At 24.7% G+C, this 13,214-nt stretch overlaps 5 protein-coding genes across 6 annotated transcripts; 2 read left to right on the top strand and 3 right to left on the bottom strand.

Annotated features, from left to right (window-relative positions):
* The first annotated feature begins 170 nt into the window (after positions 1-170).
* Positions 171-2,307, top strand: LOC105366044 (serine/threonine-protein kinase VRK1). Of its 2 annotated transcripts, XM_011504353.1 has the most exons (7): positions 171-423; positions 515-567; positions 640-709; positions 790-986; positions 1,056-1,269; positions 1,342-2,036; positions 2,111-2,307. In XM_011504353.1, exons 1-7 carry the CDS (start codon positions 261-263, stop codon positions 2,255-2,257), a joined length of 1,539 nt encoding a protein of 512 aa, XP_011502655.1. In that variant the 5' UTR covers positions 171-260; the 3' UTR covers positions 2,258-2,307. The 2 variants fall into 2 exon arrangements, with proteins under 2 accessions (XP_011502655.1, XP_011502656.1); XM_011504354.1 differs by lacking the exon at positions 171-423 and having other exon boundaries at positions 515-571; positions 2,111-2,305.
* A 264-nt stretch (positions 2,308-2,571) lies between these two features.
* Positions 2,572-6,661, bottom strand: Clbn (Nuclear export mediator factor NEMF homolog Clbn). The gene is made up of 10 exons (XM_011504355.1): positions 6,521-6,661; positions 6,242-6,413; positions 5,957-6,159; positions 4,627-5,708; positions 4,385-4,565; positions 3,868-4,166; positions 3,624-3,774; positions 3,219-3,489; positions 2,899-3,158; positions 2,572-2,812 (listed from the first exon to the last, which is right to left on the bottom strand). Exons 1-10 carry the CDS (start codon positions 6,574-6,576, stop codon positions 2,614-2,616), a joined length of 2,874 nt encoding a protein of 957 aa, XP_011502657.1. The 5' UTR covers positions 6,577-6,661; the 3' UTR covers positions 2,572-2,613.
* A 243-nt stretch (positions 6,662-6,904) lies between these two features.
* RpS16 (ribosomal protein S16) lies at positions 6,905-7,956 on the bottom strand. The gene is made up of 5 exons (XM_011504356.1): positions 7,855-7,956; positions 7,717-7,761; positions 7,474-7,605; positions 7,280-7,394; positions 6,905-7,081 (listed from the first exon to the last, which is right to left on the bottom strand). Exons 1-5 carry the CDS (start codon positions 7,861-7,863, stop codon positions 6,936-6,938), a joined length of 447 nt encoding a protein of 148 aa, XP_011502658.1. The 5' UTR covers positions 7,864-7,956; the 3' UTR covers positions 6,905-6,935.
* A 350-nt stretch (positions 7,957-8,306) lies between these two features.
* Positions 8,307-9,578, top strand: LOC105366048 (Arginine methyltransferase 8; the record flags this gene model as incomplete). Its single annotated transcript, XM_011504357.1, has 4 exons — positions 8,307-8,345; positions 8,407-8,521; positions 8,596-8,962; positions 9,041-9,578. Coding segments are annotated over 4 exons (1,017 nt in total), but the record flags the coding sequence as incomplete, so codon positions are not given.
* A 382-nt stretch (positions 9,579-9,960) lies between these two features.
* Tasp1 (Taspase 1) lies at positions 9,961-11,271 on the bottom strand (the record flags this gene model as incomplete). The annotated part of the gene is made up of 6 exons (XM_011504390.1): positions 9,961-10,161; positions 10,390-10,506; positions 10,568-10,635; positions 10,696-10,775; positions 10,853-11,124; positions 11,197-11,271. Coding segments are annotated over 6 exons (813 nt in total), but the record flags the coding sequence as incomplete, so codon positions are not given.
* Positions 11,272-13,214: the final 1,943 nt, after the last annotated feature.

The following is a 13,214-nucleotide window of genomic DNA, read 5'->3' on the forward strand; positions in this document are numbered from 1 at the left end:
AAATCGCTTCTCAATCTTCACATAACAAATATAGAACGATTTTTTTAAATATACATTATTGGTATTGATTTATTCATACACTACATTACATTTATTTACAAATTTTCTTTTGTTTAATTATTTATACTAGTAATAACTACATGATAACTGAGTGGAAATATTTTTTTAATTGTTTCTCAACTTAGCACGTCCAGTATCTTTTTTAAAGTGGTTGAAAATTCTGTAGTTGAATTTGTTTACATATTTTAATAACCTCAAAGATGTCCAAAGTATTAATAAAAAAGGCGCCACGAAAAAAAGGGGCTAATGGATACAAATTACCAGATCCTATTCCAAAAGGTGAAATAATGACGGATTTGAAAAAACAGCGTTGGATTATTAGTTCTTCTATTGGTGTTGGTGGGTTTGGAGAAATTTATGCTGGTAACTATGGCTTTAATTATAAATTTACTAAATTATTAATTTTATAAAATATAAAATAATCTGAACATTCATTTTATTATTCTATACTTAGCTGCATCTTACAAAGATAAAATACCTTCTGAATATCCTGCTGTGATTAAAATTGCAAGTAAATTTTTTATTTTTATCTATACCTTTTATTTGTTTACAATAAATAATCATTATAACTTTTTCTAGGAACCACACGGAAATGGTCCCCTGTTTGTTGAAATGCATTTTTATATGCGAAATGCAAATCCAAACGATAGTTAATAATAATATCTATTTGAATTTTAAAAATCATTTAACAGTTTCTTTTAGAATTATAAAACTTAATATTTATTTTAGTTAGTACTTGGAAAAAAGAAAAAAAACTTCAATATCTTGGAATGCCACCATTTCTTGGTTCAGGTAGTCATGAATATAATAATGAAAAATATCGATTTATTGTTATGGAACGTTATGGAACAGATATTTGGACATTGTTTTTGGAAAATGGAAGAAAATTTTCAGAACATACAGTGTATAAAGTAGCTTGGCAAATTGTAACGTAATAAATAATTTAATCATTATTTTGTATTTTAGACAACATTATTTACTTTTTATATTTTTAGATAAATGTGCTGGAGTACATTCATAGCAGAACTTATGTGCATGCTGATATAAAAGGAGCAAACTTATTACTAGATTTGAAAACACAGAATCATGTATTTTTAGTTGATTTTGGTTTAGCATCACATTTTACTACAAAAGAAGAATATAAATTAGATCCAAAAAAAGCCCACAATGGTACTATAGAATACACTAGTAGAGATGCTCATATGGGAGGTAATACATCTTTATTTTTGTTATTTTATAAAATAAAATGATATTTAATAAGATGAATACATAATATTTCAGTACCAACTATGAGAGGGGATTTCGAAATATTACTTTACAATATGATTCAGTGGTTATCTAGCTCTTTACCATGGGAAAAAAATTTAAAAGATTTATCTTTAGTTCAACAACAAAAAGAAAAGGCATTTAACAATGTGCAGAAATTCTTGAATGAATGTTTTATATCTGAACCTCCAGTGCCTATTTGCCAATTTATGTCATTAATAGCTTCCATGAAGTTTAATGAAATTCCAAATTATAATAAATTTAGAGATATAATTGTAAAGGGCTTACAGAAGCTTAATTATACATTAAATAGTAAATTAGAATTTTCTATTAAAAAAACTGACAAGCCATCATCAATGCAAAGGAAATCTAAAGTTAATATTGGTGAAAATAAAAATGTTAATAGAAAATTAAAGTCTGTTTCATCTATCAAAAATGCAAAGGAAACGATAAATTCAACACAAATAAATTCTCTCGACAACAGTATTGATTCAATCATTTTAGATGAAAAATGTATAAGTGGAAAAGATATTAAAAAGCAATTGTTAGCCAATATTGATGGCGATGCTGAATATGAAGTACAAATTAAAAAAAGAAAAGCTAGAATTAACCAGAGAAATGGTGAAACAATAATAAAACCAACCGCAAAAAGAAGTAGAAAAAAATTGACAAAACGAGAAGATATATCTATAACAGATTCCGAACCTGAAGTAAGACAGATATATTTATTATTAATAATTTAAACTCTTAATGTCGAATATATTTTATGATTAATTTGAAATAGGTAATACCAATAACGAAAGGAACAAGATCTCGACCCGGATTTAGAACTTTAAAAAATCATAAAAAAAATGAAACTCATAAACAAATACTAAATGGATCAGAATATGATAGTGAAAAAGATATATTCGAAGAAAGTTATGATGACTAAATTGTATTTAAATATTAAATTGAAAAAAGTAAAATAATTACTTATTTAAAAGTCTTGCGAATATTTTATCGCAATATATATAAAATTTATTGATGAAAATATTTGTTACGATACTTTAGCAGTATTTAATTAATTTAAGCATTAAATATGATGCTATTTTTTAATAAAAACTTTAAGACTCAATATGATTAATCATTTACAAAAAATACTATTTATTTAAATAATAAATATTTTATATCATTAATATTTTTATATCATAAGTATATATATATGCATGTACATTAACACAATTTTTATATAAATTTTTACAGGCATTACTATTTTACTTAATATTAAATATGTATTAAAATTTATAATTATTTTTTGAATTTTTGAATTTGTGGAGCACTAATTTTCACCTTTCCAGGTATATTTCTTGCAATACTTTCATCTTTAACTGATTTTAAAAGATCCTTTTCTCTAAAAGTTATAGACTTATCTTTTAGAAAAATAGCTATTGCAGTTTTAGCAGCCTTTCCTCTTTTACCTGTCCCAGGAGTCAATTTGACTTTAAATCTAAAATATTTTATTAGTACCATAATTTTATGTTTCAACATTTACGTAATTATCAAGGAACTAATTATTTAATTAATTATACTGACTTATAATTCTGCAATGTACTATAAGGAGCAATAACTGGTACAGAAAATAATAATTCATCTTCTTGCATTGGCTTGCCAGTTAATTGCTCTAGCATATCAACTTTGTACAAAGAAGTTATATCTTCATCGTCTAAATCTTCAGTTACTTTTATATCTTGTGATAAGTTAATTTTTGGCAATATTTTTTTTTTTTCTTGCTTTAAACCACATGGATCTTTACTTTTACTTTTTCGTTTATTGTCATTAGAAGGGCCAGCAGACTAGAAATTTATTCAATATCTGAATTAACAAAAATATGAAAAAGAATTTAAAAAATTTACCTGTAAAATTGCCATTAATATTCTTCTATCTTCTTCATCTTGATCTTTATATTTTTCTTTAATTTTCTTAAGTTTTCCTCTTTGCCCTCTTTTTAAAGTTGATTGATATTGTTTTGTTTGTGCATGAATATCTTGGGACAAATTTTCTTTTGGAACATCTTTATTTTGTACATTAGTTAATGAAATAACTTGATCATTATCTGAATGTACCATATCAATATCTGTTTTTATTCTTGTAATTGATTTTGAATCATTTAAATGAAATTTAACTCTAAAATAAATATATTAATATATTATATTAATATACAATAAATATATATATATATATATATATATATATATATATATATATTATTATTATATATATTATAATAATAATAATAATAATAATAATACATAACAAACTTTGGTCCTGATAGATCTAATTTAATATGGGTATCAGACACAAGCAATTTATTTTCATCTTGATCACTATCACAATTGTGTAAGGATGCTCTTTCAAGATCTTCCGTTATTTCTTCACTGATAGTTTGCAAATTTTCTATACTCTGTTTATCTTTATTTAGAAAAATTTTATTTTATTATTATTTTATTATTTTCAAATTAAGCACTGACTTTTAAATTTATTTAAAAATCAAGATATACTTGCCATTGTCGATGTCGTCTTCTAATTCAATTTCATTATATGATTCAACAATGTGATCTAGATCTTCACCTTCATCGATATTTCGAATCCGTCTTTCATGTTTATGCCTTTCAATTGAACTATCTTCTAATCGAAATAGAAATCCTAATCCCATTACTAACTGACATGGAGGTAAATAATTCTTTTTTCCTCGAATCATAAAGGATCCTGTTGTAAGGTATTCTCCAGTTGGAGCTGTTTTGGATACTTGATCACTATTTACCCAATATGCACCAGATATTATTTTCGCCTCCCATGCCATACTAATTTATAACAAATAAATATATACTTTTAATATATATACTTTAAAATATATACTGTTAATTTTCATTTTATTTATATTTAATTTCATTATATTTCCTTTAAAAAAGATGAATATTTTTAAAACAAAAAATATGTAAAGTATACATAGTTTAAATAATTTATACTTTTTAAAATTAAAATAAAATAATTAGATAAAAATATTTTATAAGCGATTTACCTATATGCAACGGCCATTGTTCCAGCTTCAGCTAAAGATTTTGGAGGTATAGGATTTCCATCAGGATTTTTTATCACAACTGAACTTGCACCAATTAAGTCTGCATGAACGTAAATGTCACCACTTCTTAAATATCTTTTTACAACCAATTCATTTTGCTGCTGATCCCTTCCTCCAATAACTAAAACAAGTTAATATGAATATCTTTTATTTTATTTTTTATTTAATAAAGTAGAACAAACCTAAATAATTTTCAGAAGTAATAAACCAATAAAACTTTTCAAACCAATAAATCTTTCTTGCTTTATTTATAGTATGGATTGCTTGTACTTCTTTTAAAGCTTGCTTGGTTTTCTTTTCAGCAGATTTTAAAGCTTTTCCTTGAGATTGAATTGTTTTTTGTTGTTTTTTAGCAGCTGAACGTTTCTGATTGTAGTATTTTGTTGCATTAGCAAATGCAGAATAAGCTAAATCAATATCTATTGTCATGGACTTTAGTTCTGGTTCACCATCATCACTGTCTTCGTAGGGATCGCTTAAAAATAATGAAATATGATTGGTGTTTAATATTAATTTCTTTATAGCACATGCTACAGGATCTTTTTTTGCTTGTGCTTCTTTTACAAAAATATTTATATCCTCCCAAGACATTTGAGTTGCTAAAGCACTATGAATTGTTCGAATGGCATTATCAACTAACTGTTGATTTCGAGTAATCAACTCAGCTTTTTGCTTATCTATTTCTTGGACCTTCCCCAAGGAAATCAATCTTTCATTATGATCCTTTTTTACATTTTCTAACTTTTTAAAAGCTTCACGTTCTTGCTGTAAAACTTTTAAATCTAATTTCTGGCTTTCCATCGTTGAAAAATACTCATCAACTGCTTTATCAAATGATTCATATTCTTTATACGGTTGCATTTTACATTGTTCGTATAAAAATGGATGAAATTCAATATTTGTATATATAAATTCTTCACCATCATCATGTAGAGGTTTAACCTCTCTTTTTTGTATAATATATCCTTTTGATACATGTTTTGTGGCATTTTTAAGCATATCTTCTGCGATCATAAGAGCAGAATATAGTTTATCTACATCTTTTTCTATGTCAAATTCCTCATTTAGCTTACAGCCTAATGGAAAATTATTTTGTGCAAGAACATGATCTATAATAGCAGCACCTACTTCTAAATGTGGATTTAAAATCTTTTTTAAATTTTCTCCTTGTTTTGCTTTTTTAATAATATCTTGAAGTTCGTTTAGTGTTGGTATCATCTTTGTATGAGCTCTGTAGATTGGATACTTTTCATTAACAGCCAATCTAATTTACAAAAAATTGGAGTATTATTATTATTTTATGTACATATATACACATAATTATAATTATGAAATAAATGGGCTTTCAATCAAAATAATGAACGCATAAAAATATTGAAAAAAATAATAAAGAAACATTTAACACTATTTTATGCAAAATTACATTGCTTTTTTCTATTTATAAATATCATTAATGTCTATTTTTTCAAAATATATTAACAAGCATTGAAATTTTAATTGATACACATTCACCTGATTTTGTCTCCTTCTACATGTGGTCTTAAAATGTTAAGTATTGTCATTTCATAATCAGTGAGTATAATATTACCACGATCGTACAATTCTAATATAATATGGTAAGCAGCTTGACTACTTCCAAATTGGAGATCTATTATTCTATCAGCACCAACTTGCCTTAAATTTTCAAGACGCTTATTTTTAAGATGTTTACGCATCTAAAAATAATGTTCTTAAAATAATTAAAAATGGTAAAAATTCATACAATTAATACAGATATTAAATATTAACAAGAAATACCTTCATTGAAAATCCTGAAGGAGCTACATTTTTTGGCCATTCAAAAGCTGTTGTATGTATACGATTACCTGACTCTAATAATAAAATGCATTTCTCTTCGCTCCTTTGTAAACGAATTAGATAAGTTTTACGATCTATGTCATAAATTTGATTAACACGCATACCAATGAGTCTACAAAAAATTATTGAAATAATATAGATTAGTTTTTGAATAATCAAAACATAAAGTGTCATAACCCTAAAGCCTTATGTACATATTTATGACTTATTAATACTCACCTTTGCAGCTCTGAAATAGAGCACACTAAATCATAGGTGTTAAATCGATTTTTCATTTTTCTAGTTAACGATTATTTTCTTTCCATGTATAAATTATTACTTGGACAATTTTTATATTTGCACAAAATTACGTTTTATAGCAAATATAAGCACATGACTAACTCCCCCTAAAAACTCTAACCTTAACGCAATTAACTATATCAATATTTTGTCAATATAAATATACGAATCATTTCACTTTTAATTGATTTGAATCGTTGATATTAAGTGAATACAAATGCAATCAATATTTTTTTCTCATATTACATTAATTATTATAAGTACAGTATGGGTACAATTAATTTCAAATAAATCCAAAAAGATAGATTTAAATCTTTATTCAATAAAATTGAAAGTAATGTATAAGTATTTATATTTAACGATAAGATTTTTGATATCGTGCACGTGCTCCTGGACCACCAAACTTCTTTGGTTCACATCTTCTAGGATCAGCAACTAAAAGTGTTCGATCATATTGAATAAGAATATCTTTAACTTCTTTTTTACTGGCTTCATCAACATCTACAAAATTTATTAAATTAATATACATATTAAATTAAGATATATTTGCAAAATTAATATTACAATAAAAACCCAGACTTAATTTGCTATATTTAATAGATAAATAATAATTAACTATGAACCGACAAACTATATATCTTTTATATAAGTTGCAACAAATTTAATCTGGAATCTTATGTACACTACTGAAATTATTACATTTTTGGTAATATGCCACAAGGGCTTTTGAAATAGCTTGTCTTATGGCATATATCTGCGCAACATGTCCTCCACCATTCACTCTAACTCTGATATCAACTTCTGAGAATTTTTCCTATGCAAAAAAAGGTCCACTTTAGATTAATGAATTATGAACAAAAACACTTTTGTAATTTTACTAGTAAATAACTTACCTTGCCAAGAAGTAATATTGGCTCTTGAAGTTTGTATTGAAGAACTCTTGGTTCAACTAATTCCAAGGGGCGTCCATTTACTCGTAAAATTCCACGACCCCGCTTACAATAAGCAACGGCTGTAGCACTTTTCTAACAAAGTAAAACATTACATTAAATACTAAAAATGATACCAAAAAAAATTATATCTCGAAGATACTAAATATATCCAAAAACATAACCTTACAATATTCGTTAACTTACTTTACGTCCGAATACCTGGACAGAATGGATCTGCTGCTTATGTTTCTGATAAAATTATTAAAAATATAAGAAAATATTAAAAAGTAATTATTAAAATGATAAATTAATTCATGTAAAACTAATGAAATAAAAACGTACCTTCTGCATTTTGACAAAGCACGTCGTAAAAAGGAAGTTGGCTTAGTACTAATTCCTATTTCTTAATTTCAGCATGAAATGTTCCAATTCAAACAATCAAGTGTATCTCTATTGCTTTTTAAATCACAGGTGGAATCAGGGAATTTGAATTATGAAATACAATGTAAGTCACAAACAACCTAACAAGCATCCGGTTCATTCCATGAAATTCATTCGAATACTACTTGGTACAAGTACACAACTGTAATAACAACTTTTAAAATTCATTTCTGTATAATTTTTTAAAATCCAATATTTATATTATCTCTTATGAGATTCTTATATAAAAATTATATTTAATTTTTAACTTAAATAATATTTCTTTATATGGTCAACGGAAATACCATTTTTTAAATTATCATTTTAACCTAACTATTAATTATTTAATGAACAAGAATATGAATAAAAATAAAAGTTCTGATAAATATTTTGAAAGTTATGAAGATCTGAATGTAAGTATATTATTGATGAAATTATTTAATAAATATACTTTTATAAAGCTTAATTTTTTAGATACACCATCAAATGTTAAATGATACGTCAAGAACTGTCGCTTATAAAAATGCAATATTTAACATGAAAAGTAGTTTTGTCGATAAAATAGTTATGGATGTAGGAGCTGGAACAGGTAAGATATATTGTTTTTTCCATAAAAAATTATTTATTGTATCAAATAAATATTTTTAATGCTTACATTTTTAGGTATATTATCGATTTTTAGTGCCCAAGCTGGTGCTAAAAAGATATATGCAATTGAGGCAAGTAATTTAGCTAATTTAATTTCACAAGTAGCTGAAGAAAATAATGTTAAAGATAAAATAGAAATTATAAAAAAACCAGTTGAAGATATAAATTCAAATGACATACAAAAAGTAGATATTATTGTATCAGAATGGATGGGATTTTATTTGGTTCATGAAGGGATGTTAAATTCTGTTATAATTGCAAGAGATAAATTTTTAAAACCCAATGGATTGATGTTCCCATCTATAGCCAAAATATATGCTGCTCCATGTCAATTACCAAGTTACAATGATTTTTGGGATGATATTTGTGGAGTAAGCATGAAGTGAGAACTTTTTTCCATTATAAAAAAAAAAATATAATTGAGTAATATAAATGGTTGTTAATATTTTTTATATTATAGATGCATTGCTCAAAATTATAGACAGACAAAATCATTAAAACCAGAGATATTATATGTACCTAAAAAAGATATTTTAGTAGAAGATAAATTACTTATTTGGCTTGATTTAAATAATACAACTTTAGAAGAATTAAATTCTCTTGGAGGAGAACAAACTGTATTAGTATGTTCTAAAAATGGTAAATATCAAGGATTCTGTATTTGGTTTGATGTTGAATTTCCGGATGGCTCCTTGCTATCAACTTCTTCTAAGGTAGAACCAACTCATTGGAAACAAACTGTGATTGTTTTACCACATTCCATACACTTAAATAAAAAAGACCCTGTTGCCTTTACACTTAATATTAATAAAAGTAGTTCAAATCCTAGATGGTATAATATTATATTTACAATGCTTGATGCTACTGAAGTTCCCCATGATATACCATGCGATTGTTATATGTCTAGATGTATTATTACAAAAACATATATGGAAAACCAAGGTAAAGAAATATAACGAACATAAAAATGAAATTTTAAAGTTATATATTATTTATCAGAATATAATAAATTATATATTAATTTATTACTTGGCTTTGTTTTGTAATTTAAAAATAATACCTTCCACAATTGCTTTTTTTCCAACTTCAGAAAATAATAAATTAGACATATGACTCTAAATAATAAAATAATAACAAATAATTAGCCAACCATTTAAATACATGTAAATTATTCATCTCACCTTTGCTGATTTATCATCTGAATGCATATATCCTATTATCATATTATTAGTCGAATGACTCCAAAGAAAGTCTCCACAGTCATCTTTGCAGGAGTATCTTATGGCAATTACACCACCAAATTTTTCAGTAAGACCCTGTAGCAATCTAGAATCTTATATATTAAAACTATATTTTAAAGTTTTTCATACATATTGATATTTAGTTAAGAAATATCTTACTGATAAAATTTGATTGCATTGCACCATATAAACTTGTAGTTGGACATTTAGTCTCTATGATTGACTCTGCAATTGTACGAGCCAATGTAGTTCGTACAAGATGTTCTCCACATCCTGATGTACTAGATCCAACTGAAATAGTTCCTTTACTAGCCCAAGTACCACAACCCCAAATTGCAGCCTATAAAATATAATATGATGTCATTTAATTTTAATATTTTGATATAAAAAAAAATTTTTTAAATTATATATATTTTTTTCATTTTTCCTCTATATTCAATAATAATAAATTCATATTTTATAATATTAATTATTTTATTAAACTGTCAAATATATATACAATAATAGATTTTTACAAATCAATTATTGGATGTTTTGCATTTTCCCAAACAAATAATGTTTTTATTACTTGTCCAACTCGTCCTGGATATTTTAAAATAATTCCTCCACTTGAACATGCAGATGCAATATTACCAAACTGATCAACACATACAGCACCAACTGTATCCATTCGTTTTTTTAATTGCTAGAACATACTGTTGTTAAAAAGAATGATCCATAGATAATCATGTAATTGTATGATATACCTGGTTGATATCATCGACATCAGTTTTAACCTTCCTTTTATAGTGTTTATATATTTTTTGAGCTTTTACTAAAAAATTATTTATCTATTAAAAAAATTTTACTATTATATGTCTATATCTTTTTTTACCTGATATTAAATTTTCAGGAGGTATGCATGGAATTCCCATTTCCTTGGCCCAAGTAAAGGCACCTGTGCCTACTAAGAAACTAATATACTAATTTGTAACAATGCATTTATAATGTATATAGAACTTGACAATATATAATATAAATTATATAAGTACTTAGGAGGTACTCTGCCATGCCCTATATTAACTGTTTGAAAATGACATAAATATTTTGCTACTTCAATAGGATTTTTGACACCCGTAATTGCTCCAACTGCTCCATATTGCAAATTTGATCCATCCATGACACTAGCATCGCATTCTACATTTCCATCGTAAGTCAAATTTGATCCATATCCAGCATTAGTCAATGGAGAATTTTCCAAAACAATAACTGCATTTACAACTGCTTCAAGTGTACTATTAGATAACCTTAAAGATTCCATTCCCTGTACATAATTAATTTAACCAATTTTATATTCTTCTAATTTAAACAATATCCATAAAATTAAAAACATTACCTTCTCACATGCTTTTTGACTTAATATTTTATATTTATCTTTTAACGCATTAGAATGTTGACCCGCTCCTTGTTTTTAGAAAATATGATTATATATTATAAAATGCTTATTAATTTTTATTGAATAAAATTATTTACCCAAATGCACAGCAATAAATCCACTACTTGACTTATCCATTAATAATTTTAATATTAAAAAATTCACATATAATTTACAAAAAAAATTTTTTTTTTTTTATATCAATAATCAATAATCATGTATTGATTATCAATAAATAAACGACAAAGGAAACTTCTCAAACCGTAATAATTGTAATTTGTAAAACTACTGTTTCTGCATAGCAGAACATATTCTCATGCATACAAAGCTGCATTTCTACATGACGTATCCTGAAAACTCATGAATTCTAATACATCATTTCACAGATATTTATAATATATTGAGATAAGGTATTGTTATTTTTTTTAGAAATAATTAATTTCAAAAAAAGTTTAATTATATCGAATGTTACGAATTCTCTCTCGTGCTCAAATTGTAAAAAAAATTAAGATATTCGTATTTTTCATACGTTTATAAAACAATAATCAGTATCGAACAAATTTTTTAAATAAATTTTGAATAATTCTGCATTATATTTCTGATTATGAAGATATTTTTATTTTATTTTGATTTCATTTATTTATAAAATTGATTAAAAAATTTCTTTTCTCGTATAGTAGCTGCGCATGCTTCGTAAAGTAAATTTGCACTGTATTATTTAAGAGAGGACGCTGGGGTTTAAACACGAAATATAACAAATTTACAGTTGTTATTACTTAGATTAATTAGAAATTCTCTTACTATGAAACTTATTATTTACATAAAATAATTATAATTAATTTTTGCAGAAAAACAAAAATTCAATATAATAATTCCGAATAATTCAAATATCTTAAATTTATCATATTTAATCCGTATAAAATTATTTAATATACAAATATCTCAAGTAAATGAAATATTTACGCATTACAATTTCGATATATGTAGATGTCCGAAAGACTTTTTATAACAAATAATAATTATATAATTTTTATTTCTGAAAATATTTCAGTCTTTCTTTTTAATCTTAACCATTACGATATTTATTTTTATTGGTAATTTTATATTTGCATAATTCTAATACAAAAACATAATTTTTGTATTAAATTAATTAAACGCGTTATAAATATATTCCTAATTTATATTATATTTATATTATATTATTGATTATAAATTACATATATATATATATATATATATTATTTTATGCATAACAAATTTAGATATAAAATGTATTTAAAATTGTATTTTATATTGATATATAAATATTGGAAAATTTAAGTTTTATTAAATTACAACATTAAGGATTTTTTAATAAATGAAATATGAAAATTAATGTGAAATCATTTTTATTTATTTATCTTAAAATAAAATAGATATTCTGTACATCTAAAAGATATTACATTTGTATTAAACTTAGATAACCCATAAATGCATATATACAGATAGAAAGATGAGTATATAGATAAATAAATGTTTTTGTTGATTATCCTTTCAATATAAACTTAGTATTATAACTCTTTATTTACACAATATAAATTACGAAGAGTTTATAATAAATTATTAGTTCAAATAATTTTTATCAAAAATCGATGATAATCAGCTGAGGAATGCTTTATTACAATAAAAAAATCTTATTAATATGTTTAATATTTTGAGTTAGAAGAGTATAAATAAAAGACCTTTCAACGTTTGTTATTGGAAAATTTTAATTTAAATACATGATTTTTATGCAGTGGCTTTTTCTTCTAATTTTATATATTAAATTATTATATATATATTAATTAATGTTTTATTTTTGTTCGTATCGTTAGATTAGTTATAATATCATTTATGACTAACTAATTTTAATAATACAATTATTCTAGTCAAGTATTTGTAATGAATGAAAATTTATACTATAGGATAGAGGATAAAATTATGACTATCCATACGAAATA

The sequence above is a fragment of the Ceratosolen solmsi genome, unplaced genomic scaffold (assembly GCF_000503995.2).
Source record: "Ceratosolen solmsi marchali unplaced genomic scaffold, CerSol_1.0 scaffold25, whole genome shotgun sequence".
In the NCBI taxonomy this organism is placed as follows: domain Eukaryota; kingdom Metazoa; phylum Arthropoda; class Insecta; order Hymenoptera; family Agaonidae; genus Ceratosolen; species Ceratosolen solmsi.